Source organism: Myotis brandtii, unplaced genomic scaffold (assembly GCF_000412655.1).
Source record: "Myotis brandtii unplaced genomic scaffold, ASM41265v1 scaffold902, whole genome shotgun sequence".
Taxonomy (NCBI): Eukaryota; Metazoa; Chordata; class Mammalia; order Chiroptera; family Vespertilionidae; genus Myotis; species Myotis brandtii.
In genome coordinates, this window is record NW_005371709.1 from 3510948 (window position 1) to 3533938 (window position 22991).

The 22991-nt window shown below is 45.7% G+C and overlaps 2 protein-coding genes across 2 annotated transcripts in view; one reads left to right on the forward strand and one right to left on the reverse strand.

Moving 5' to 3' along the window:
• The first annotated feature begins 1341 nt into the window (after positions 1 to 1341).
• On the forward strand, positions 1342 to 13646 carry OPALIN (oligodendrocytic myelin paranodal and inner loop protein). The gene is made up of 6 exons (XM_005885423.2): positions 1342 to 1695; positions 4449 to 4484; positions 7495 to 7530; positions 9362 to 9484; positions 11028 to 11084; positions 12258 to 13646. Exons 1-6 carry the CDS (start codon positions 1693 to 1695, stop codon positions 12432 to 12434), a joined length of 432 nt encoding a protein of 143 aa, XP_005885485.1. The 5' UTR covers positions 1342 to 1692; the 3' UTR covers positions 12435 to 13646.
• An 898-nt stretch (positions 13647 to 14544) lies between these two features.
• Positions 14545 to 22991, reverse strand: part of DNTT (DNA nucleotidylexotransferase) — a 24125-nt gene continuing 15678 nt past the window's right edge. The window contains exons 7-11 of the mRNA XM_005885424.2: positions 21433 to 21565; positions 20293 to 20401; positions 19121 to 19366; positions 16840 to 16923; positions 14545 to 14970 (exon numbers count right to left, since the gene is read on the reverse strand). Of these exons, the coding sequence (XP_005885486.1) occupies positions 14884 to 14970; positions 16840 to 16923; positions 19121 to 19366; positions 20293 to 20401; positions 21433 to 21565 (659 nt within the window). The 3' untranslated portion in view covers positions 14545 to 14883. The remainder of the gene's footprint in view (positions 14971 to 16839; positions 16924 to 19120; positions 19367 to 20292; positions 20402 to 21432; positions 21566 to 22991) is intronic.

The following is a 22991-nucleotide window of genomic DNA, read 5'->3' on the forward strand; positions in this document are numbered from 1 at the left end:
ATCTCATTGCCAGTGCCTCCACAATGAGTCACTAACTCATTAACTGCTCTCCATTCCCACTGCCCCAACCCAGGGCAGCCACCATCGTCCTTCACTGGACTGCGAACCAGTGTCTGCAGTAACACTCTTGTCCCCTGTAATCAGGCTCCAGAGAGGCCAGATGATCTTTGTTAACATCAATTAGCTCAGGCTCCCGTCCCTCTGAAAACCCTGGCCAGGCTTCCCATTGCTCTACAGTACTGGTTCTCAATCTTGGCTGCACATTAGAATCACCTGGGAATCTTTTTAAAATCCTGATTTCTGGGCCTCATCCTCCGGAAGTTCTTTTTCTTTGTTACTAATGTTGTGGCCTCACCCTATAACAAAGAAACATAATTTCCGGAGGATGAGGCCCAGAAATCAGGATTTTAAAAAGATTCCCAGGTGATTCTAATGTGCAGCCAAGGTTGAGAACCAGTGCTCTACAGTATAAATCTTACCTGCCCTGCCGGCTCACACCATAGGTCTCTAACTCAGTCTTTAACTCCTTCTGAGGTCACTCCCTGGTTGCTGTTGCTCCAGGTACGCTGGACACTGTCCAGTGTGTGAGGGTGCCAGACTGCTTCAGCCCCAGGGTTTTGCCTTTGCTGTCCCCTCTGCCTGGGACCCTCTTCTCCTCTTTCACATGCAACGTAAATGTCATCTCAGCGGCCTCTGGGTCACTCTGCTCGCTGTTCCCGTCCACCCCAGCTGCTCCTCCACCGTGATTCCTGCCCTCGCTGGAATGTACATTCCCTACGAGCTGGGGCCTCCTTCGTCTTTTTCACCAATTCTGAGAGCAGTGCCCAAATAATACTCAACAGGTAGAAGGTGCAAAAAATATTTGTTAAACAAATTAAGAAACTCACTTATTTAAATGGTCAAACTTACTGGTCTTAATTCCGTTGTTTGGTTGACATGGCACTCCAACCCCTTCACTATTTTAAAGAAGCAAACTCCTAACAGAGAACTCAGAAGAAATAAAAAGCAGCCCGTGTCAACAGCCCCCTCCAGCTCTAGGAGAGGCCCCATTCAACGTGGGCGAACAGAAAGGGGTGAGGCTAACCTCCACCAGGCAGGTGTGTGTTTGCTGCGGCAGCCACAGTCCTGCCTCACATACAGAGCAGGTCCCAGCCCCCATCTCCCAGGCATCCTCCACGGTGATGCTGGTGCCGTGTTGACTCCATCCTCGCTGGGATGCCGATGGCTAGCAGCTGGGCCCGCCTCGGCTTGTGGGACCCATTGTTTCTAAAGAGTTTCCAGCTGCAGGGGCCTCTGAGCTCTCGGGCCAGCTGTGGGTTCTTTGCTGAGTTGGAAGTGTAACGGAGGAAGGGGCCTGAAAAGTAAGAAGGACAAGAAATACAGGCAGAGAGGGTGGAACGGGAGTCTGAGATAATGGATGTTGACAAAGATCACCTGGCCTCTCTGTGGAGCCTGGATACGCAGTGGCTATGGAGCAGGAGACCATCTTCCTCGAGGGATGGGCCGAGGACTCGGCTACTCCCCTGACCATAAATGGCTCGGCCAGCGCTCTCTTGGAGCCACCTCTAGCCCTGTCACCCTTGCTCTCCCAGTTGGATGTCCCTGCAAATGCGAGACACAAGCCAAGAGCTCTAGAGAGAAAGGAGCCTGCGGAGGACAGTGTTTGGAGAAGGTTCTTGGGAGGCTGTCGGGATGGTAAGTACAGCTAGCGTCTTTCTCTCAGCCTAACCTTCATTCTCTCTGAATACAAACAATTCCCAGGCCTTTAACTCTCACCTCTCTAATGCTAATAGAATTGTTTCTGTGGTACAATGAAGTCAAGGGGCTTGGTTTGAAATTACTTTTCTATGTGCAAAATACTAATCATTTTTGTAAAGTTCTCATCAAATATTTGCCGGATTCATCTTTTATTTAAATATTAAGGTTCTGTTTATAACACCTCACATACGGCAAGGGTACAAAGATGTTTCAGCTAAATTCACTTCCCAGGTGAAGTAATGGGTCTGATCAATGCCTTTATCCCTTATTGTTCAGTCAGCAATATAGATATTCCTACGTTGCATCAGAAACTTTCCACCTTTTTTATTGACTTGTGATACATATTTGGTTGTGACTCAAATGAGGTTTACTAAGTTAAAAGGGAAAACAGAAGAGGCTTCTGTGATTCTTTATTAAAGAGATAATTGAAAGGAGTGGAATTTGGGCTTTGGAGTTAGGAGGATCTACAATCCAACCCAGCCCCAACCACTTACCAGCTGGTGACACTCAGGAACCTATTTTGGTCTCAGTTCTCACCTGTGATGTGGGAATGAGAGCAGGCCCTTCACGGGGAGGTGGTGAGCGCAGCATCTGGCACTCAGCACACCCTCAATAACAGGGAGTAATTACCCGACTCTCTCTACTTCCCCTCACCAACAGCAAACTTACCAGAACAAGTGCCACTCGGCCGCTGAGATCCTAAAGAGCCTTCAGAACCATCATGTCGACATCATAATGTGCTTAGACTTACAATAAGCGTGTTTTAGCAACAAGGGTATTAGACCAAATTCGAGTACTTTGAATATTGCTGACGTATGTATGTGATTCCATCCAAAAAGAACTTCCCAAGTGCTTGCCCTGTGCCTTGCTCTGTGCCGAGCCATGAAGAGTATGGCACCTCGTGGACCCGCACACACCTGCAGTGCTTTACAGTTTGGGTGGAGCTGCCCCCAGTGTCATTTCCTGTGGACTTATCCTGTAAGGTGGGCAGGGCACGTTGATCGTGTCCCCATTCTGAGGATGGAAAACCTGAGCCTGGGGGATCTGTGTGAGGAAATGGAGACCAGAGAGTCTGAATCACTTTTCCAAGGCCACACAGCTTCTAAGTGGCTGAGTCTGGACTCGGATCCAGAGGAGGGTTGCCTCACCCCACCCAGCTGCCTCTTTAAAGAACACTGCGTCAGATTCTTCTCCACCCAACTTTACGTGATGTTTTTCTCTCCGTGAGAGCACTGTAGTGTGTTTCTACAAAACATAGACGTCTTTCTGACATTGGCCAAAACCTTCGTCATCCAAATATTGATAAACAGCACATGCAATGGCTCACTTGTTGCTGCTCCTCCCGTCTGCTGTCCACCCAAAGGAAGCTTTGTCTTGGGCCTGCTGACGTCAGTGCCCAGTACTCACCGGTGAGATAAGGCTCTGGGCAGCTGTGTTCCGTGCAGTGACCAGCAAGTGTCCTTGCAGCATCCGTGGGCTTGGTTGGTGCTAGCAACCAAGGGCATTGGTTAGGTCCCTTGAGGAAGAAGACTCTGACCTGTGGTGGCCCAGATGACCCTCTTGCTCTAATGTCCTAGAATAATGTCTATCTTAGTCTCGGTAAAGAGTAGCCTGGAAAGACTGACATTGATGAGCCAAACGATGGTGACAGAAGATGAAGATGGGAGGAGGAAGGGCCAGTGGAGCCCTTGGCAGGACCTGACCCAGATAAGTGGGCACCTGGGCAGGTGAACAATTTGGTGCCCCATTGAGCCCATGAACTTTAAACATTGACTCCAGCCCAGCCGGCGTGGCTCAGTGGTTGAGCATTGACCTATGAACCAGGAGGTCACAGTTCGATTCCTGGTCAGGGCACATGCCCGGGTTGTGGGCTTGACCCCCAGTGGGGGGCATACGGGGGGCAGCCGATCAATGATTCTCTCTCATCATTGATATTTCTATCTCTTTCTCCCTCTCCCTCTCTAAAATTAACTATCTAAAATCAATAAATACATAAAGAAACAAAACCATTGACTCCATATTAGGGGGAGGGGGCAGCTGGGTGCTGAGTGAGGGGAGGGGAGAGAAGGGTTGGCTTCTCCTCTGTGGTCCTCAAAACCATTGACTCCATATTAGGGGGAGAGGGGCAGCTGGGTGCTGAGTGAGAGGAGGGGAGAGAAGGGTTGGCTTCTCCTCTGTGGTCCTGACCCGCTCAGCCCCCAGCCTGGAACCTCTGCCTTGGACTCATCAAACACGGAAGCCTTGTCCTTCTCAGGCTCTGACCTGGGGAGCAGGTGTTCCGGTCGGAGCTGGACCTGGAGAGGTCTTACTTCCTAACCCAAGCAGCAAGTGCCAAGTGCTTCTAAACGCTCACAGTCCCTCCCTGAGGACAATTCTGGGGTGAGGAGGACCATTTTCAGCACTTTGCTGAATTTCTAGTAATGTTTTTACTGGCCTCCTGGGTTGGGGTCCCCCAGGCAATAGTCCTGCAGGCTGGCCCCTTGGTCTGGCCCTGGCTGAGGACTGACTTGATGCTCAGGCTCATCTGCTCCCCTGCCCTCTTTGTGGGCTGAGATTGGGAGAGGACACGAGCCGACTGACACTATCTGGCCAGTAAGTGCTCTTAGAATCGCAGGGTCAGTGACTGGTGGAGAGGTCGGGAGCCTGGCTGGCCATTCGCGAGAGCTTTAGTGTTTCCTTCTCTTTTGCAGAGTTTTTCGCTGAACTTCACGCTGCCGGCCAACACGGTAAGTCTAGCAGCCCCATGCACCAGGCGCCACCGCAGACCCTCCCAAGGCCTCCGGAGCACCAGCGCATACACCTCACCTGCAGGCACTTGGCTCTTCAAAGGCCCAATCAGGAGCTGGGGGCTGCTGACATTTTTTCAAGGCTGAACATTGTAAATACACCGTTTGAAAAGAAAAAACATCCAGGGTTGTTTCTGACCAGTAGTGCTGCTGTGGTGGAGCTAGGCGGTTTCCTGGCCCGGTTTTCGAGTGGGTTTCACTGTGCCAAATGTTTCCGCTTAAGTTGTATGGTTATTCGAAGAGAATAAACTGGATCTACCTCATGCGCGGACACCTGAGCCAGGGTTCAAGTCTCCTGTAACACGAGGGCCCGGTCCTGGAGAGCAGCGGGAAGGTAGGGCCTTGTCACTCACTGCCGGCCTCCGGGGGCCCCTGCTGGCTGCCCTGGGCATCTGCCCAGACTCCCTTGGCACCTGCTGCACCCTCCTGGTGGCGCCCTGCCTTCTGAGCCTCCCTGACTTGCTGGGCTCCCTGCTTCAGCCTCTGCCTGTTGTTGACAGACAAATGCCCCTCCCTCTCCTGAGCTGTCAAAGCCTGTTAAGATGGTCCCGGCTGGAACTTCCTCCCGAGCTGCTTAGGCTCAGCAGGTCTGTAGCGACCCCAGGTTTTGTCTTATCCCGGCATGGCCACCCTGTGAAGGTAACTCAGAGGAGCAAGAAGCCATTGCTTTGCGGGGGAAGGGGAGAGGGGAGTGGGCGAGGAGAGGTCCTTGTGAAGCTGGTCGTCACCTTCTGGAGTGCCTTCTTGGTTAACAGCCATTTCTCTGGGAACTGTCCCCTCTCCCTATGAACCTGTGTAGGGTGGCCCACCATCCTGATCTGCCTGGGACCGTCTGCTTTTAACGCCAATTGTGCTGCAACCTAGGCAACCTCCCTGGAAAACCAGGACGGTTGGTCACCCTACCTCGCAGTTAAGTCTCTACCATATGACCCCTCCCTTTGGTGCAGCTGAGTGCCACTGTGCTGCAACCTAGGCAACCTCCCTCGCGGTTAAGTCTTTACCATATGACCCCTCCCTTTGGTGCAGCTGAGTGCCAGTGCCCTGGGAAGGGGCAGAAGTGGATACCTGGCTCATCAGAGCCTCTGCAGGGAGTTGGGAACATGGCCACAGAGGCAAGTGGTCCCTGTTGGGCCATACTGAACTGTCAAGTGCAAAAACTGAGTTGGGGTGCAGCATTGGGTCAGGGAAGGCAGTGTAACACAGCGGTTAAGAGCTTGGCTTAGGCAGTGATGGTGAACCTTTTGAGTTCGGCGTGTCAGCATTTTGAAAAACCCTAACTGAACTCTGGTGCCGTGTCACATATAGAAATTTTTTGATATTAGCAACCATAGTAAAACAGACATATATTTTTGATATTTATTTTATATATTTAAATGCCATTTAACAAAGAAAAATCAACCAAAAACATGAGTTCGCGTGTCACCTCTGACACGCGTGTCATAGGTTCGCCATCACTGGCTCAGGGCCAGACCATGCAGAAAAACTCATCTTCAGTGAGAAGAAGGAAGCAGATAAAGAAGAGCCCATGTGAAAGGCTACGTGTCCGGGAGAGATGGAAAGGTCCCAGGAGGGATGGCTTTGGTCCTGACAAACTCCCAGACTCCAGCTCTGGTTTCTGGAGGAGCCAGACTCCCGCTGCTTTGGGGCTCCACAAAGCACCCCTAAATCCTTTGGGGGGGTCAAAGCCAGCCGAAGTGAATTTCTGTAACCTGAAAATAGAACAGCTTACCTGAAATTATATTCAACTCTTACCACAACCCAGAGAAATAAAACACTTTAGGCAAATGCAGTATTAAGGTAAGACGGGGGAGCGGGGAGATTGTGTTCAGGTAGCACTGCAACCATTTAAGTACAAATGTCAACACCTCCTTTATCACATTGCTCCTTTGGTGGGAACTCTCAGGGCAAGAGCCCTAGGCATGGAATTCAACCACCCAAGTTCAGGTTAGATTTACGAGGATCTGTGGAACCCTAGACAAAATCCTATGACGTCTCTGAGATCTAGTTCATTTTTTGTGTGAAATAGAGATAAAAATTGTGAAAGCCTCAATCCCAGAGACAACAAGATATTAATGAGGTTGATGAGAATATTAAGTAAATAACAGGTCTGACTAGAGCTTTGCTGAGTTTCAAAGAATGACAAAGGCTTATTCTCCTGGTGCTTATTACACCCCTGGAGGTAGGTACTAACATCCTATTTTACAGATAAAGAAATCTGACCCCTTAGCCTGTGAGTGGAGACATTGCCATTCCCCTCCAGGTAGAGAGCCCAGGACCTGACTCTTAACCCCACACTGGACCACTCAGCATAGTTGACAGCGGCTGGTTGCTCATGTAGATCTGGTTCCCTAGAGTTATTGATCCAGGTAAGACTATCACCTGAAACAGCTGATAAAAAGGGGAGATCCAGTGTCTCTCCTTCAGTGGAGATGTGAACCGGAAACATGCAAAGTATTGATCGAGTGTGGCATTACCCAGAAACATGGACAGGCCACAATTTCAGACCCCCCACAGCCACTTGCTTCACTGCATGTTTGAAAACAATAAGGTGTCCTTCACCAGCTTCCACCAGTCTTTACCTTTTCCCTCTGGCAGTGGGGACAGGAAACCCAAAGTGTGCTGGGAAGGAGTCGGGACTAGGGACCGGCGAAAGCCTTGTTGAGTTGTAAAGGGTGTCATGGCAAATCCCGGGGGTACATAACAGAGACTTCTCCCGAGTTTCTGAATTCTGTCTCCTTGTAGAAGAATCTCATTTCTTCTACCTGGAAAGCAGTCAAGTAAGGTTCTGTTTGGCAGTCATTGTTTCTATTGTTTTAATAAAACGTTTAGCAAAGGGGTGAATTTTAGGCACGATAGCTTCACATTTGACAGACAGACTGTTTTGTATAATATTCATTCCACAGAGAATAGTCATTTGTTTTCTTAAGATAGATGTTCTTTTTCCACACAGACTTCCTCTCCAGTTGTTACAGGTGGGAAAGAAGTGGTAAGTATGCCACTTAAATTTGGGAGCCTTGGTTTGGTCATTTTTAAAACGGGGGAAATGATGCCGTACCCAGCTTGTGCATTTCTTTGGAGGGGTCAATGAATTTGATATGTGAGCTGTTACCAAGCACAGACTCTGGCTCAACTATTATTCTTATGACCAACTCAGCTCAGAAGTGAGGGAGAGATGCAAATCACAGATGGATTTCACAACGTGTTGAGCAAAAGAAGCTAGACACAAAAGAGTTGGCAGGTTCTGGAAGAACGCTTTGTTCAACGCTGTTTCATTATAGCATTGGCAAGATGCCGTAGGAACGGAACTCTTGTTTCTATTAATCAGTCCATGGTAAAACCTATTTCATTTATTGTTTTTTCACCACGTTCCAGGAACCTATGGATGTTAAGTGAGGACTTATTGTACATACTGTCTATATCAGTGATGGCGAACCTTTTGAGCTCGGCGTGTCAGCATTTTGAAAAACCCTAACTTAACTCTGGTGCCATGTCACATATAGAAATTGTTTGATATTTGCAACCATAGTAAAACAAAGACTTATATTTTTGATATTTATTTTATATATTTAAATGCCATTTAACAAAGAAAAATCAACCAAAAACATGAGTTCGTGTGTCACCTCTGACACGTGTGTCTAGGTTCGCCATCACTGGTCTATATGCATCTATATGGTGCTGAAAAACAGCCAAATCTATGGCGATAGATTTCAGGATAGTCTTACTAGGGGGGGCTTCTGGGTGCTGGCAATGTTCTGTTTCTTCATCTGGGTGCTGCGTTCCTTATGTGAAAAGTCATCAATCTATATAATTATGATTGATATACTTTTCTGAATTTATGTTATATGTGAGAATCACACATTTATACAGATTCTGCAGATTATCTTTTAAAAATATTTTTTTATTGATTTTTAGAGAGGAAGGGAGAGGGAGATAGAAACATCAATGATGAGAGAGAATCATTGATCAACTGCCTCCTGCACATCCCCTACTGGGGATCGAGCCCAAAACCCGGCATGTGTCCTTGACCAGAATCAAATCTGGGACCCTTTAGTCTGCAGACCGATGCTCTATCCACTGAGCCAAACCAACTAGGGCTGAAGATTATCTTTGATAATTCCAGAAAATCTGTGAATCTGAAAATTTATGTGGCTATTTCCACTCAGATCAAAACAAAGTGGGAATTTGAACATTAATTGGTTAATGCATTTAGTGTAAACAAAATTTTAAAAATTCACGTCAAAATGGTGTGGGATATAATAAAACCTTTCACTTTTTGCCAAACCGATAGATAAAAATGGTACCTAATTGTTGCTTTGAATCATATCTCAGTTAATGAAACATTTGTATTTCTGTTTCTAAGAATGTCCTGTTCATATTCTTTGTCACTTTTCTACTGGATTATCACCTTTTTCTAATTGACTTAAACTATGTAAATTAAATCCTATGAAAATGAGCCATTTGCCATGTACTGAACATTGCAAACATTTTTTACAATATTTCATTATCTGTTTGATTTTGTATAACACTTAGGGTCCCTGAAGGCTTTTTACTTATTATTATTATTTTAAAATATGTTTTTATTGATTTGAGAGAGAGAGAAAGAGAAGCATTGATAAGCTGCCTCCTGCACGCCCCCTACTGGGGATTGAGCCCATAAGCCAGGCATGTGCCCTGATAGAGAATTGAACCAGCGACCTCTTGGTACATGGGATGATGCTCAACCAACTGAGCCACATCAGCCAGGACTCTTACTTTTAATTGATTGAACTTTTCCTTTATTCTTGGAGAATCTGACTCTGCTTTCCTCTCTGTGTCAGGACTGTGGGCCTTCTATTGGATTAGCCGCAGGCATCCCGTCTCTGGTGGCCACAGCCCTGCTGGTAGCTTTACTGTTTACTCTCATTCACCGAAGAAGAAGCAGCAGCAGTGAGTCCACTGAGGTGATTAGCAGCGTCCTTGGGTCTGGAGGTGTTGGCAGGAATCAGTATCTGAGTGAACTGGCTTTTGGGCAAACAGGACTATGGACATTCCTGCATCTCGATTTCTCAGACTCATGAGCTGGCTTGTCATGCAACCTCAGCTCCCGTGAGGAAATCCGTGGCCACAAAGTTGGTATTTGGGGTGGCAAAAAGAAGCAGTGAGGAGGGACTTTGTTGCCATGGTAACGTGTCTGTATAGTGGATGTGTTTTATAAAGTCGAGAAATAGAGGGCACAAACTTCATAAAAAAGGAGATAATGTTAGGAAAGATAGAGGAGAAACAGGTGCTGAGGTGTCACTGGCAGGTGTATGTCCAGAGTATGCGGCTCTATTGTCTTTGCCCTTTTCCACAACTGAACACACTTCAGTCACAAGGGAATCTACCGACCCTGCCCCTTCCGAATGCCAGGTTGCTCTGGGCACCACGCTCAGAATGCAAAGGCCACCTAGCCGATATCCAGCGAGGTTCCAGGTTGTATACAACCATGTCGTGTGGACTCTGGGTTCTAATTCCATCCTCTGTGAACATTCCTGGTGTTCTCACCGAGGTCAGCATTCACAGAGAAGTAGAAAACCGAGGCTCCAACCCTGGCTCTGCCACTTGATCACTTACGTGACCCTGGACTAGTGACTTAACCTTTTCTGTGCCTTGATTTGTTCAACTTAATAGGAGTCATAAAAACTAGCCTACCTATTTTCAGAGGCAGGTAAATTTGCAAGGACCAAATGAGATCACGGATGTAAATATGTGTTGGCAAGCTGTAAACTTCAACCATTCAGAAGTATTGTGCTTGCTGGTGGTATTAATTAAGTGGTAGTTTCTCAACCTTCAGTGCATTTTAAAATCATCGAGGAGGCTACAAAAATACCAGTCGCCAAGGCCAGTTAAATCAGTATCATGGGATAATAGAGTTGTGGCACTGGTCTTTAAAAAACACAACTTTTTAAAATTTATGGATATGGTTAAACATATACTGAAGTAGAGATAATCATATGATAAACCTAATTATCAATTCCTGGCAAATTATATTTCATCTTTACTCCCACCCACTTTTCCACACTGTCAACCCTGGATTATTTTTGAAGTAACTCACAATGGAATTTCTTACTTGTGCTTTGGAAGGGGAGAGTTATTATCTATTTGCTTATTTTGTTTTGTTTTCAAAGTTCTCTGGTGATTGTAACGTGCACCTAAGTTTAAGTACCACAATCAAGGTCATGGGCAAATGGTGTGACTCTTTCTTTCTTCCCTTCCTTTCCCTTCCTTTCCCTTCCCTTCCCTTCCCTTCCCTTCCCTTCCCTTTCCTTCCCTTCCCTTCCCTTCCATATCATGTTTTATTTTGTCTTGTCTTCCCAAATCAAAGGTTTTCTTGGTGCTGAAGTCAGCCTTATACACTTTCAAAAAAACAACAGCACCAAAAACAAATAAACAAAAAAAACCAACAGCCTTCCTTCCTTCCTTCCTTCCTTCCTTCCTTCCTTCCTTTCTTCCTTTCCAACTTAGGAAAGTGAGAGGCCATATGAAATTTCAGAAATTGATGACAATCCCAAGATAGCTGAGGTAAGAACTCTTGGTTGTAATCACTGTATATCATCATACAGTAAACAAACCTGGTGAAGCAAGGGTTTTAAAGCCTTTTGCATCACAGGAGAAGTACAGTTATGAGCACGTGTGGAAAAGAGACGACCAAGTGAAACTCAAACACAGAGGAGCTTCTCCGTACTTCTATTGGCTGGACAGAAATTCAAGGTTGAATTAGTATTAGAAAATCAATGTAATATAATGTATTTTACTGACAAATTAAAAGAGAAAAATCATATGACTACCTCAATAGGAAAAGAAACTACAAAATTTTAACAGCCATTTGTGGTGTGGAAACTTTAGCAAACTAGAAATAGAATAGGAATGTTCTTAAATGGAATGGAGATACCTTTTTTAAAGATTACATCAAACATTATACCTAAGGGTAAATTATTAATGAATTCTTTCTTTTCAAGGTCAGAAACAAACCAAGGATGCCCATTATTACCACTTCTATTCAATATTGTATGGTCCTAGTCAATGCAGTAGAATATGAAAAGGAAGTAGGACATATAAGACTCAAAGAGAAGAAACAAAACTTACATTATTTTCAGATGATATGATTACTTACAGATAAATTGTTAGAATTATCAAGCAATTCTAACAAGTTTACTGGATACAAAATCAGTATACAAAAGTAATTTTCATTTCTAAAAATCAATAACAATATAAAAAATAAAAAAATTTTAAATACCATTTTGTAGTGGCAATAAAATATACATAGAATGGTGAGGAATATAACCCCTTTAAGGAGAAATAGAAAGCTTTAGTGAAAGATATTATATATAAAACCTAAATAATGGGAATTATATACCATGCTCATGGATAGGGAAGCTCAACAGCACAAAGATGTCAAACAACCTAAAATTGGTCTACATAATAAATGTAACTCCAATGTAAATCCCAACAGACTTTTTTTCATGGAACTTAATAAGGCACTTCTAAAATCTAAATGGGAGAAGGCAGAAAAAAAGGTTTAAAAAGTAACAATGGACACATGAAATAGAAAACAAATAGCAAACTATTGTTTTAGATGGTTTGTCTGAATTTTGGTTCTTGTAGGTGGGAGGGTACGTCTGGTTGTTGTTACTCCAACTTGGCCAGTAGCAGACGTCTCTGCTGTATTTTTAAAAACCTGTTTGTTTTCTCAAGAATCCTAGGAGACCACCCACACGTGAGAAGAATATGATGGGAGCAGAAGAAGCTCACATATATGTGAAGACTGTATCAGGAAGTGAGGAGATCATGCCTGACACTTATCGTCCTACTGTGGAGATGGAGAGAAGGAGGGGATTGTGGTGGCTTGTGCCCAGACTGAGCCTGGAATGATGAAGCTCAAAGAGCAGAATTGGAGCTGGAAACCCGGGATCTGAGCGTGGAGTGAGGAGAGATGCTAAGCTGCTTCATTAACCAATCCAATTTCATTGACAGATCTGGAAAACTTTTGGATTGGCTTGTTTCTTTGAGGACAGATCTGACAAGGTTCATTCCAGCTCTCAGATCTTGTGGTTTAAGAAGCAGCGAACCACCAAGTGAGATCACTGTGCATCCAGAAGGAGCCCTTGGGTCCTGTTCCTGACCCCAGTGGGAATTGTGTGTGTGTGTGTGTGTGTGTGTGTGTGTGTGTGTGATTTTAGAAAAGGGGCTTGATTTCTGAGTGTCTTGCCTCCTCACCTTTTTTTTACATCCCATTTCTCAAAAAATCATTATACCTGACTTCTATGGGAGGGTTCGTCAAGGCCAGCATGCAGCACGATATGAAAATGAATCTCAAGGGGGTAATGAAGGAAAGCAGATCCTATTTCTGAATATCTCAGGGTAGAAATCAGATGGAGGCACACATGCCTTGACTACAGAGGCAGCTCATGGTTGGACCATTCATTACTCCCACTGTGTCTGTGATCAGACATATTTAAGGAAGACAAATTGCAATGGGCTATGTGCGCATGTGTGTGTGTACGGTAAATAGTGTTTTAAATGATTATTAGAAATGAGGCTATATCCATTTTGTGGGAGTAGAGAGAAAAGCCCAAGTCCTTGGACTATCATGGGGAAAAGCTCATGGTCAAGAAGAGAGATCCAGAGGATTCAGTACATGAACACTGGGCCGAAGGGGTGGGCTGAGTAGCAATGTGGCTGCGTGTGAGGGAAGGCTGTGCAGTGTCAGCTGGCTCGGGCCAGGCCTTCGCCATCGCTTCTGTGAGGAGGCTTCCAGGAATCCTGTCTCCCCTCTTCTTCAAATAACAAAGGACGGATTCTACAAACTCAGTCACTGCCACATGCCAACTGTGCTTTGCAAAGCCCCTTGTGAAATTTAGTTGTACTCTATATCCCCCGGGTGCCGTCACTTTGGCCATTTTGTCTATAATATGAGGTCTGACATATTTTGGACCATTTATTTTAATTCCACTTACAATCCATTGCTTAGAATCTTTCATTCAAATTGTTTCTACTAAACTAGCAAGGTTCAATGTTTCTATCATTTTTTTCTGCTACAATGCACAAAAACTTATCCTATATAATAAAAGGCTAATATGCAAATTGTCCCCTTGGGCGGGAGTTGGACCAACTGGGAGTTCAACCTGGGGGTGGGGCCAGCTGGCCAACCACCCAAGGCCCCTCCCCTTGGCCAGCCCTGCCCCCAATCGGCCCGCCCCCCCATCCCGATTGGGGGGACGTCCCTCCCGTCGGCCGGCCCAGCCTGATTGGCCCTGATCAGGGCAGTCCAGCTGGACCCCACCCATGCACGAATTCATGCACCGGGCCTCTAGTTGTGGAATAAAGTGAAAAGTGAAACAGTCCTTCTTATGGACCTATGACACATCTGCGGTCTTTCTCCACCTATATTAAAGTATGACATTGGCTCTGGGGTTGGAATTAAGGCTATCCCAGGGGTACTCGTGGTGCTGGCACTCTCTCTGCTGGCTGGTGATGGAGATGTTCAGTCCTCCACAGGGTGCAGCCCATGATCATGTTGTGCTTGCCTTCAAAGGTTCTTCAGTTCACCACCAGAGGGCGCGCTGCCCCCAAAGCCAAAGACACTGAGGACATCTGAATTCCACAAACTAGTCACCACCCTAATTGATGAAATTCCGTTATAGAGCAAAAAACGGTGTGGATCCAAATCCTCCCATTACTTCAAGCCTACTAGGATCCCTCCTCCTCTGTGAAGGCTTCCTGGCCTCCCGGCCCCCAGTCTGTAATGTCCATCTTCCCCTCCGGGTGGCAACCCTCTTACTGTTCGATCGATCAGCCATTCTCTCTGACATTGCCCTTCCAGACCTCCTTGCTCCATGATTCCGGCCTCGGAATGTCTGGCCGAATGAAACCTGTTTCTCCCCTTGCGATAAGCCTTAAACTCTTTATTCTTTCATTTTGTATTTTTGTTTTACAGTATTTTCTAATAGTTGAGTGAAAAAAAGGAAGAAGATTCAATATCTTGTGTCCTCCTATTTTTATTGGAAATAGACAGTATTTCAGCTACACTGTGGGGAAGTGGACTTTGATGAGGAACCTGGAAAGGAGCCACCAACTACAACACTGTTTCTATGGCAAAATGCATTGTGAATTCTAAGCAACGGTAGTACAAATGGCCTATTAGAGCATAACCCATTACCAGGTGATGCCTTATCATGTTTCCAAAACTATTTACTGCTGGAAACAATCTGCATTTCAGTGAGACTTAAAAATCCCCAACTTTCCTAAGGCATCGTTAACTATAATATGAAGCATATTTATTTAACCTGAAACTTTTTTTTTTTAATGTCAACAAAATTTTCTAGGCATTTCTTTCCCATGGATCAATGTAATCCAGTCCCAGGTGTGCAAAAATGTCTTCTTCACTTTCTGCTTCGAGAAATATCCTCTGAAAGCATAACAAGAAATATGGGCATTCAGATATTTTTGTTCAGCATCACAGTGCTAACACAAAGCAAGTGTTACTTGTAAAACTATCTTGACAAAATGAATTATTGCCAAAAAACAGAATTCCCTGCTTCAGAGCATTAAAAGTCGTTTTAACTGAATTCTATAATTTTTATATTTTCCCAGGACAAAACATGGCACTTAACAAATTAAGGTAAAATATGACAGCCTCATATATTCAGTTAAAGGCACTTGGTATTTTTCCTGTGGTTCTTAACCACCGTTGTTCATTAAAACCACCTGAAGAAGTTTTAAAAAAATATATTGAAACTTGAGCTCAGTCTAATGAAATCAGAATATCAGAAGAGTTCTTGCAATCAATCTATTTAAAACTTCTGGGTAATTCTAATGTGCAGCTGGAACTCAGTACTGTTGCTATAGGTAACGAGGAGTGACAAGAATTGGGTACTCCTATGTGTTGCGTTCTCCTCCTGGCCCTCCACACCTGCCCTTACCCCACCAGGCTTCCACTCTTGTCCTCTTTAAAACCAAACACCACTTCTCCTCCATCCCATAGTGTTGGATACATAGGAGACACTCGATTATGTTGAACTATTTATTATATGTCAATTTGCAAGTGTTCCTAAATAGGGTTATGTGAGTCTGCCTCCACGCACACGCTCAACATCCTGCCAGCATCCATGGCCCTCTCTTCTGACAAGAGCACCTTGATTTTTCTTTGGGAACACCCCCCTCCCCCACTCTCAGTCCACGAGGATCAGGTGGGGCTGATCTCACCTCCAAAAAGGGACACACAATCCAAGTCTGGCCAATCAGAGCCACCGTAACGGATTCAGGATGGGCACGGGGCCCAGGCCTGGCCAATGAGCATCAGCTCAGGCTCTTACTGGAACTACTAGGTAAGAGGCTCTTCTCTGTTGGGGTGGCTAAGCTGGAAGGATGGGACTCATGGGAAAACCCTGCCTAAGAATGAAACCAGCACTGAGGGAAACCTGTGTGAGCTCCTGGATGCAGCCACACCTGAAGTCAATATTACCCGGATGCTGCAGTATTTAAGCCAAATTCCTCTTTTGTGCCCATGCGATTTTAGGTTGGGTTCCTGACACTTGTAACAAAGAAAGCTCTAACTAAATACACCTTATTTAGACTATAAACTAGAGGGCAAACACGATTACTTTCAGTTATTTTATGTCTCCTTTCCTCTCAGAGCTTAGTTTAGTGTCCTTGACCACTGTACGAACAGTAGACTTCAGCACTTGTGGACTAACAGTTGAACATTTTTTTAACTCTTTATAACATATAGTAATTTATCATTTTGCTGCTGCGTGAGTTTGAATTGTGACATTGCCAGGCTAGCATGCCAAATGAGTAACATGGCTGCTGAGTGGGCCTAACTGACCACTCGGCAACCTCTCAAGGCAGCTCTGATGCTTCCCTTCTTGCAGTAGACTCTCATTAATGACCTAAGGGGTCACTCACAATGCTACTGCCTACTGCATTTGAGGAGTGCTTGAGTGGTATTTGTGATCTTTGGTTTTCTTTGGAGTTACTCATCACAAACACCAAGGATATACTAAACTCAATGAATAGTCACTGCTGGACTGGTTCTGGGGACCCCATGAGCTCATCATCTTTGAGCCCAGTGCCCCTGAGGTGCATTCTGGGCCAGGTGGGAGGCTGTGCTCCCATTAGGATCTTCCCAGCTGCCCTCAGGTATGGTCTGTGGGAGCAGGACACTCTGGGCAAAGGAAACGGAAACTGGACACTCAAATCAGTTCAGGAAAAGTGCTCAGGGACCCAGCCTTTGGGAGGAGGGTCAAAGTCGCCCAACTCAGGGAATCAACTTTACCTTGGTCTTGTCGTACAGAGCATGGTTATCCAGCATCATCTTCCGCTCGTGTGTGGCATAGCGCCGGAGGTCTCTCTCAAATTGCTGGACAAGAGATAAATAAAATAAGTTACTATCAAGTCTAGACTGTCTTCAGTATTATGCATTTAGAGGCATCTATATCCCTAGAATGAAATATCTATCTCAACACTAAACATTCCACAAAGTGGAATTAAACTCTGCTAAACATTCTCAAAGCGATTTTCTCCCCCAGCGCAAAGCTCTGCTATGACAGAGCTCTGTGCTCACATGTTCGCACTAGAATGTAAGCTCTGTGGAAACAGGAACTCAATTTCTTTTGTTCTTAACTATACAGTATTCCTTGTCAAATATGCCTGGCACATTGATGTATGGCAAATGTTTGCTGAATAAACAAATGGATATTATGAGGATCGTGTACAGAATAATATCTGGTTCAGAGTAAATGCTGGTTAAGTAATTTGGGGGGACTGTTGTTTTTGTTTTTTAATTCGGAATATTAGATTTCCAAAAGGGAAGGAGGAATCAGGAGACCCAGGTTCCAGCCTGGATTTTGTCCCTGTCTGGCTGTACATCTCTTGACAAGTCACCCAGCCTCTCTGAATCTTGTTTGCTCAAAGAGGATGATGGAAGAAGTGCATGAGGAAGGTCCCCTCTGGTTCTAACATCCTCTCATGTGAGATTCTGTAAAGCTGATGGTCTGAGCCACCTGCCCCAGAGCAGCATCTCCTATGATCAGGGGTGGACTCTGAAGTCACAGGGAGAAAAACCTGAAGCCTAAACTAGCGGATAGGAATGACTTGGAATAGGAGGACAATCAGTGGAATTTTCATTGAAATTAATTTTTCTGAGAAGCATAAATCTAAAAATACTGTTCTTTCCTGTGGGAATCGGGTGAAAGTAGGGATAATTGCGCCCTCTAGTGGTGAGGCATGCTTTTTTTATTACAGGAAAGCAGGTTGAAGCTGGGAACTGCTCTGCTAGCCCACCACTTGGGTGTGTGAGAAAACAGATTTTCCAAGCAGGAGGCCTTTATAATGCAGCAGAGGGGAAGCCAAGACTGTGGGGAAAGTGGGGTGAAGCAGATTCTGGGTGCTGTAGCTGCTGGTCAGCACAGAGCCTCCTCCCAGCCCTGGGTCACTCTCCTGCTGTCTACCACGCTTAGAATAGTGGGTGCTCACACTGAGGGGAAGTCTGGAGATGAGGGGATAATGGGGCCACTGAGAGGCTGCCCTGGGCTCCCCAGCTCTGCGTGGTGAGAGGTTCCTGGACTCCTGTGCTAAAATGTCAGGAGCATTTTCCCACACACTGTTAGGGATTATGATAATGGCTTTCATTTGGAGAGTATTAATGTTTACTCAACAAATATTTGTTGATCATCTATTATGTGCCAGGTGTGTTCTGGGTCTTTGGAATAATTCCAGCCCCAAAGCACAGACACCTGACATTTAACTCAAGGTTGAGGGCAATTCATTTGTGTCATGTCATTCATCTTCCATATAAAAACCTCCAAGGACTCGTTTCTCTGAGGAACAGCCAGCTGCTTTGGGACACGGGTGAAACAGTCGGGGGGGAGGGGGGGACTTAGTTCAGAGTGTGGAGCACATACTAATGAGACTCCAATCAGGGGCTCCATCTCTGTGACTATAAAATGCCTGGAGCGGGGACCTGCCGCCTGGCCAGCCTGACCAGGTGCCGGGGGTGTGCCGAGGGCTTTGCCAGCTTCATCTCACCGAATCCTGTGAGCCAGGGAGGTAGCTGAGGTCATCGCCCTCACTTTCCTGATGGGAAAACTAAGACTTACAGGACATGGGGAGCCTGTCCTACATCACCCAGCTGCTAGGAGGCAGTGCAGAGACGTGTGACCAGGTGTGGGGAGGCCAAGCCTGTGCTCTTAGCCACCATGCTGCTGGCTCTGCCTCAGTGGCTCTCACACTTCACCTGCATTGGAATCACCTGGGGTGTGTGAGAAAACAGATTTTTCAACTACTAATTGCTGGGCTCCATCCCCAGAGTTTCGGATTCAGTAGGTCTGGGTGGGGCGGAGAATTTACATGTCTCACCCGTTCCCAGGTAAGGCTGATGCTGCCGGTTGAGAGACCACACTTTGAGAATAACTTCTAAATCCATCTGTCTCATTTGACCACGTGCAGGTGGAATGCCAGGTGTAGAGCTTTCTGGGCACTGCCCCCTCCTGTCACCCCACCCCCACTGCCACTGTCCCTGCTCTCGGCCAGGGTCCCGAGGCCCAGGCAGCGCTTACCCGGGAGCCGGTCCAGCCCAGCAGAGCGAAGGCCCGGCGCTCGTAGGGGCACATGACCAGGTCCACACGGATGGCCTTCCAGGTTTTTCCTTCCTGCTGGCTGGACTTGCCACCGTCTACTCTCTGATGGTGCAATTTTAAAATCAGGAAACATTTTTGGAAGTGATCTAAAGCATCCACTTTCCTGCTAGGCAACTTGAACTTTTCAAATGTTGACTCTACAAGGTCATAGTATAAAAGTAATCCCTGCAAACAAATGGAAAGACATAAATCAGGAAGAGTCCCCGATGGACAGGGTCCCCGGATTTACACCAGGCTCTTTTAATATTTTTATTTATTATTATTTTTAATTTTCATTTTTGTATTGTTTTCAGAGAGAAGAGGAGAGGGGGAGAGAGAGAGAGAGAGAGAGAGAGAGAGAGACATCATGGTTAGAGGAACATCCATCGGCTGCCTCCTCCACACCCCCTACTGGGCATGTGTCCTGACTGGGAATCAAACCGTGACCTGGTTCATAGGTGGATGCTCAACCACTGAGCCATGCTGGCTGGGTGGCACCAGGTTCTTTAAAAAAAAAGAGTTTCTATTGATTTTTTTAGGGAGAGAGAATAGAAACATGCATGCCCGCTACTGGGGGTGGAGCCTGCAGCCTGATCAGGAACCAGTGATCTCTTGGTTCAAGGGTCCAGCTCAACCACACCAGCTGGGCTTATACCAGGCTGTTAATGAATGTCCTTAATGGACGCCTTGCAGATTCCAGCAGAACGTGGGTGTGTTTTGTCCTGGCGCTGTGAGCCCACCGGGCCACGCCCAGAGAAGAAGCCAGGGCGGGGTGTATTATCCTCCCTCTGCAGTGGGGAATTTGGAGGTTGGAGAGGCCCAGCCAAGGCCGTTCACAGCAGAGCTGCCAGAGAATCTACCCCCCATTTCTGATCGCAGGCCAGTGCTCAGCAACTCGCCTTCCCCTTTAAGAACAAACCGACCATGAACAAAGAAAACACAGGCTGTGTGTATGCGGTACCTCTCGTGGCATGGCATGCGGCATTGTACCAGCTGTTGCAAATAATTGAGAATCGATTAGTCATTATAGATTGTGAGATAGTGTGCAAAACGCAATGGCATTAACACAATGCTTGAGTGCCCAAACGTCCACTTTTGACCTTTCCTCTTACCTTCCTTTCCCATAAGTTTATCACTTTAGGTAAAAGCTGTTGTTCTTCTTCCTCTGTTGATCCTGGGCTGGTAATTAAAAAGTCTACGTCATGCCCAATCTTCTTACCCCTGATTAAAAACAACCAGTAGAAAATGGAAGTTAGATTTTTAGCTCTCAGTCTTTAACAGTCTTTGTTTTTATGCCTTATGCTTAAGGTTTGCAACACAAAATGCTCCTGACCTTTGTTTAAACAAAATATCCTTGGTTACACCACCCCACGCCTTGCAAGATAAATTTATGACACAAAAAATTTAAAAAATCATACATGTATATGATCATGTATGTGTGGGAAAAAATGACAAGGAAGATGATTTCTTCTGCACACTCACGTGTGCAGTGCACCCCCCACCCCACACATACAGACAAGCATGGTAACAGTAAACTAAGAACTATATTTGCATAATATAAAATGGGGCTCTTAGGATTATGACATAGATTAAGGGCTCAGCTTGCCAGGACGGCCAGCAGCACCATGTAAGATAGCCAAAGAGAGAGTCGGGGGAGGGTGTGAGGGGGAAGGAATCTCCTTCTGAAAATGGAGGCTTTTTCCTGCACACACCTCTGTGGAGAGTTCATTCATTCATTCATTCATTGGCTCAACCAATATTTTTGAATGCCTACTTTGTGCCAGGCACCATGCACTGGTTCTCGCCAAGCACTAAGTTCTAAAATCTTAGTGGGAAAAGCACGAATACAAACAAACTAGTTGGCAGCTCTCCAGGAAGCACTGAGAAGGGGTGCCTAGCCCAGCATAGGGAGGAGGGATTCAGGAAAGGCTTTCTGGAGGGGGTGGCATTGGAATTGAATCTTAAAGGATGAGAAGACATCAGCCAGGTGACTTGAGGAAAGCCAGGACAAGCAGAAGACCCAGCTGAGCAAAGTCCTAGAGGCAAGAAACAGCCCTGTGTGTGCAGAGAATGACGAGCCATTTGGGGTTGCTGGGGTGGAACACGAGGTGCGGGAAACGAGGCTGCAGAGAGAGGCTGGGGCCACAGCACCAGAGACCTTTCGTGCCAGGTTCAGAAGCCTGAGTTTCTGAACCTAAGGAGCCACTGACGGCGTTAGAGCAGGGGAAGCAAAAGCAGCCCTCGTTATTTACCTCCGGAACCCTCCTGTCACGGTGACGAAGGCATCCGGGAGAAATGCCCAGACGGCCTCTTTAACCAGCACGCCCACAGCCTCCGCTTCGGCCTTGGTCACACAGCTGACCAGGTCTTCATAATAGAGGAATCCTGAGAGGCCATTGGACAGGTCAATGGAGAGAGTGACATGTCTCGTGTGAAATGACCAGCCCTCCAAGGGAAGGGATTCTGCTCCACGTACAGCTAACGTGGCTACAGGCATGTTATTTGTCCTCTCGGTTGTGAATTTTTCATGGTAACAATGGGTCTTTGCTTTCTAACTGAGAGGCTCACAATTTCCTAAGAAAGAAACAATCTTGCATATCCCTGTAGAAACCAAGAGGTTCAAATCCGACTTCCTATTGAAGAACCAGCCCCCTTGATCAGTAAGCCACACCCTATTATTAAAGAAGACAATGCATAAAGGTTTGGGGTAGGAAGGTTCAGGGTTGGAAGGTGATAGATGAAATAAAGTTAAAGTCAAGAGTAGGAAGAGGGTCGGTGTGCATCTAACGTGCAAAACGTCTTTGGTGGTTGGCTTGTTGCTTCTTTGTCTGACCACCATGAAGAAATGAAAGCTCAGACAGGATTGTTCGGATGAAGAGTTTTAATGACTTGATTATTCCCACAGACCCATAAGGGGGCTGTGAGGCGGAGGAGTAAAGGAGAGGGAAGCCTTACCTCCAAGATGTGAGATGAAGCATTGGAGGAGAGGTGAGCAGAGGTGCGGGGGAGACTCACAGATCCTGAGGGACAATGAATTATCCTTCAATACAAGGCTCTGTTCTCTTATCTAGGTCCAAGCGGGAGACCTTCCAACTCTGCTTACGTCTCTCTAACAGTGGGAGGCTCTGATGCCTCCAGGGGCAGCCCATTTCCTAATTGCAAAGTCTGTTTCAGGAATTCTCCTCCCCCCTCCCCCCCTTTTATTGACGTATAATGGACAAATAAAAATCTGTGTATATATTTAAGGTTTCCAATGTGATGTTTTGATAATTACCAGTCAAGCTAATTAGCACACAATGGAAATGGATAAGTAAGTTATGAGACCAAGGCAGAAAAATTACTAAGAGGGTAGATCTCATGTTAAGTGCTCTTAATAAAAAATAAAATATAAAAAATAAACTTAATAAAATTAAATACACAATTTATTAATGTGAAAAATAAAAAGCAATATTCCATTTGACTTTTGATACAAAATATTTCATCATGGCTGATATTCAAACTGCAACTCACTCGGTAGCCATAAAATTCCTGTGTGCATTCAGGATGTACACACACCAAAAGTCATGATTAACAACAATTTCTTTAAGGACATGTGCAGATATCAGGAATGAGCTTGGAGAGACTATAATAATTTGTTGACACCTGGGAAAGCAACTTTATTGGCTTTCTTGCTTTTCCTTTTGGTATGGTTGGGGAGGTTAGCTTATTACAAGAAACAATACACTGAGCAATGTTATATTTCAGACAGTGATTGTTCAAGGCCAAATATATATATTTTTATTGATTTCAGAGAGGAAGGGGGAGGGAGAGA

Coding starts and splice junctions, on each gene's coding strand:
- OPALIN (XM_005885423.2), top strand. Junction 9,485..11,027: donor GCAGCAGTGAGTCCACTGAG/GTGATTAGCAGC, acceptor TTTCCAACTTAG/GAAAGTGAGAGGCCATATGA. Junction 11,085..12,257: donor ACAATCCCAAGATAGCTGAG/GTAAGAACTCTT, acceptor TGTTTTCTCAAG/AATCCTAGGAGACCACCCAC.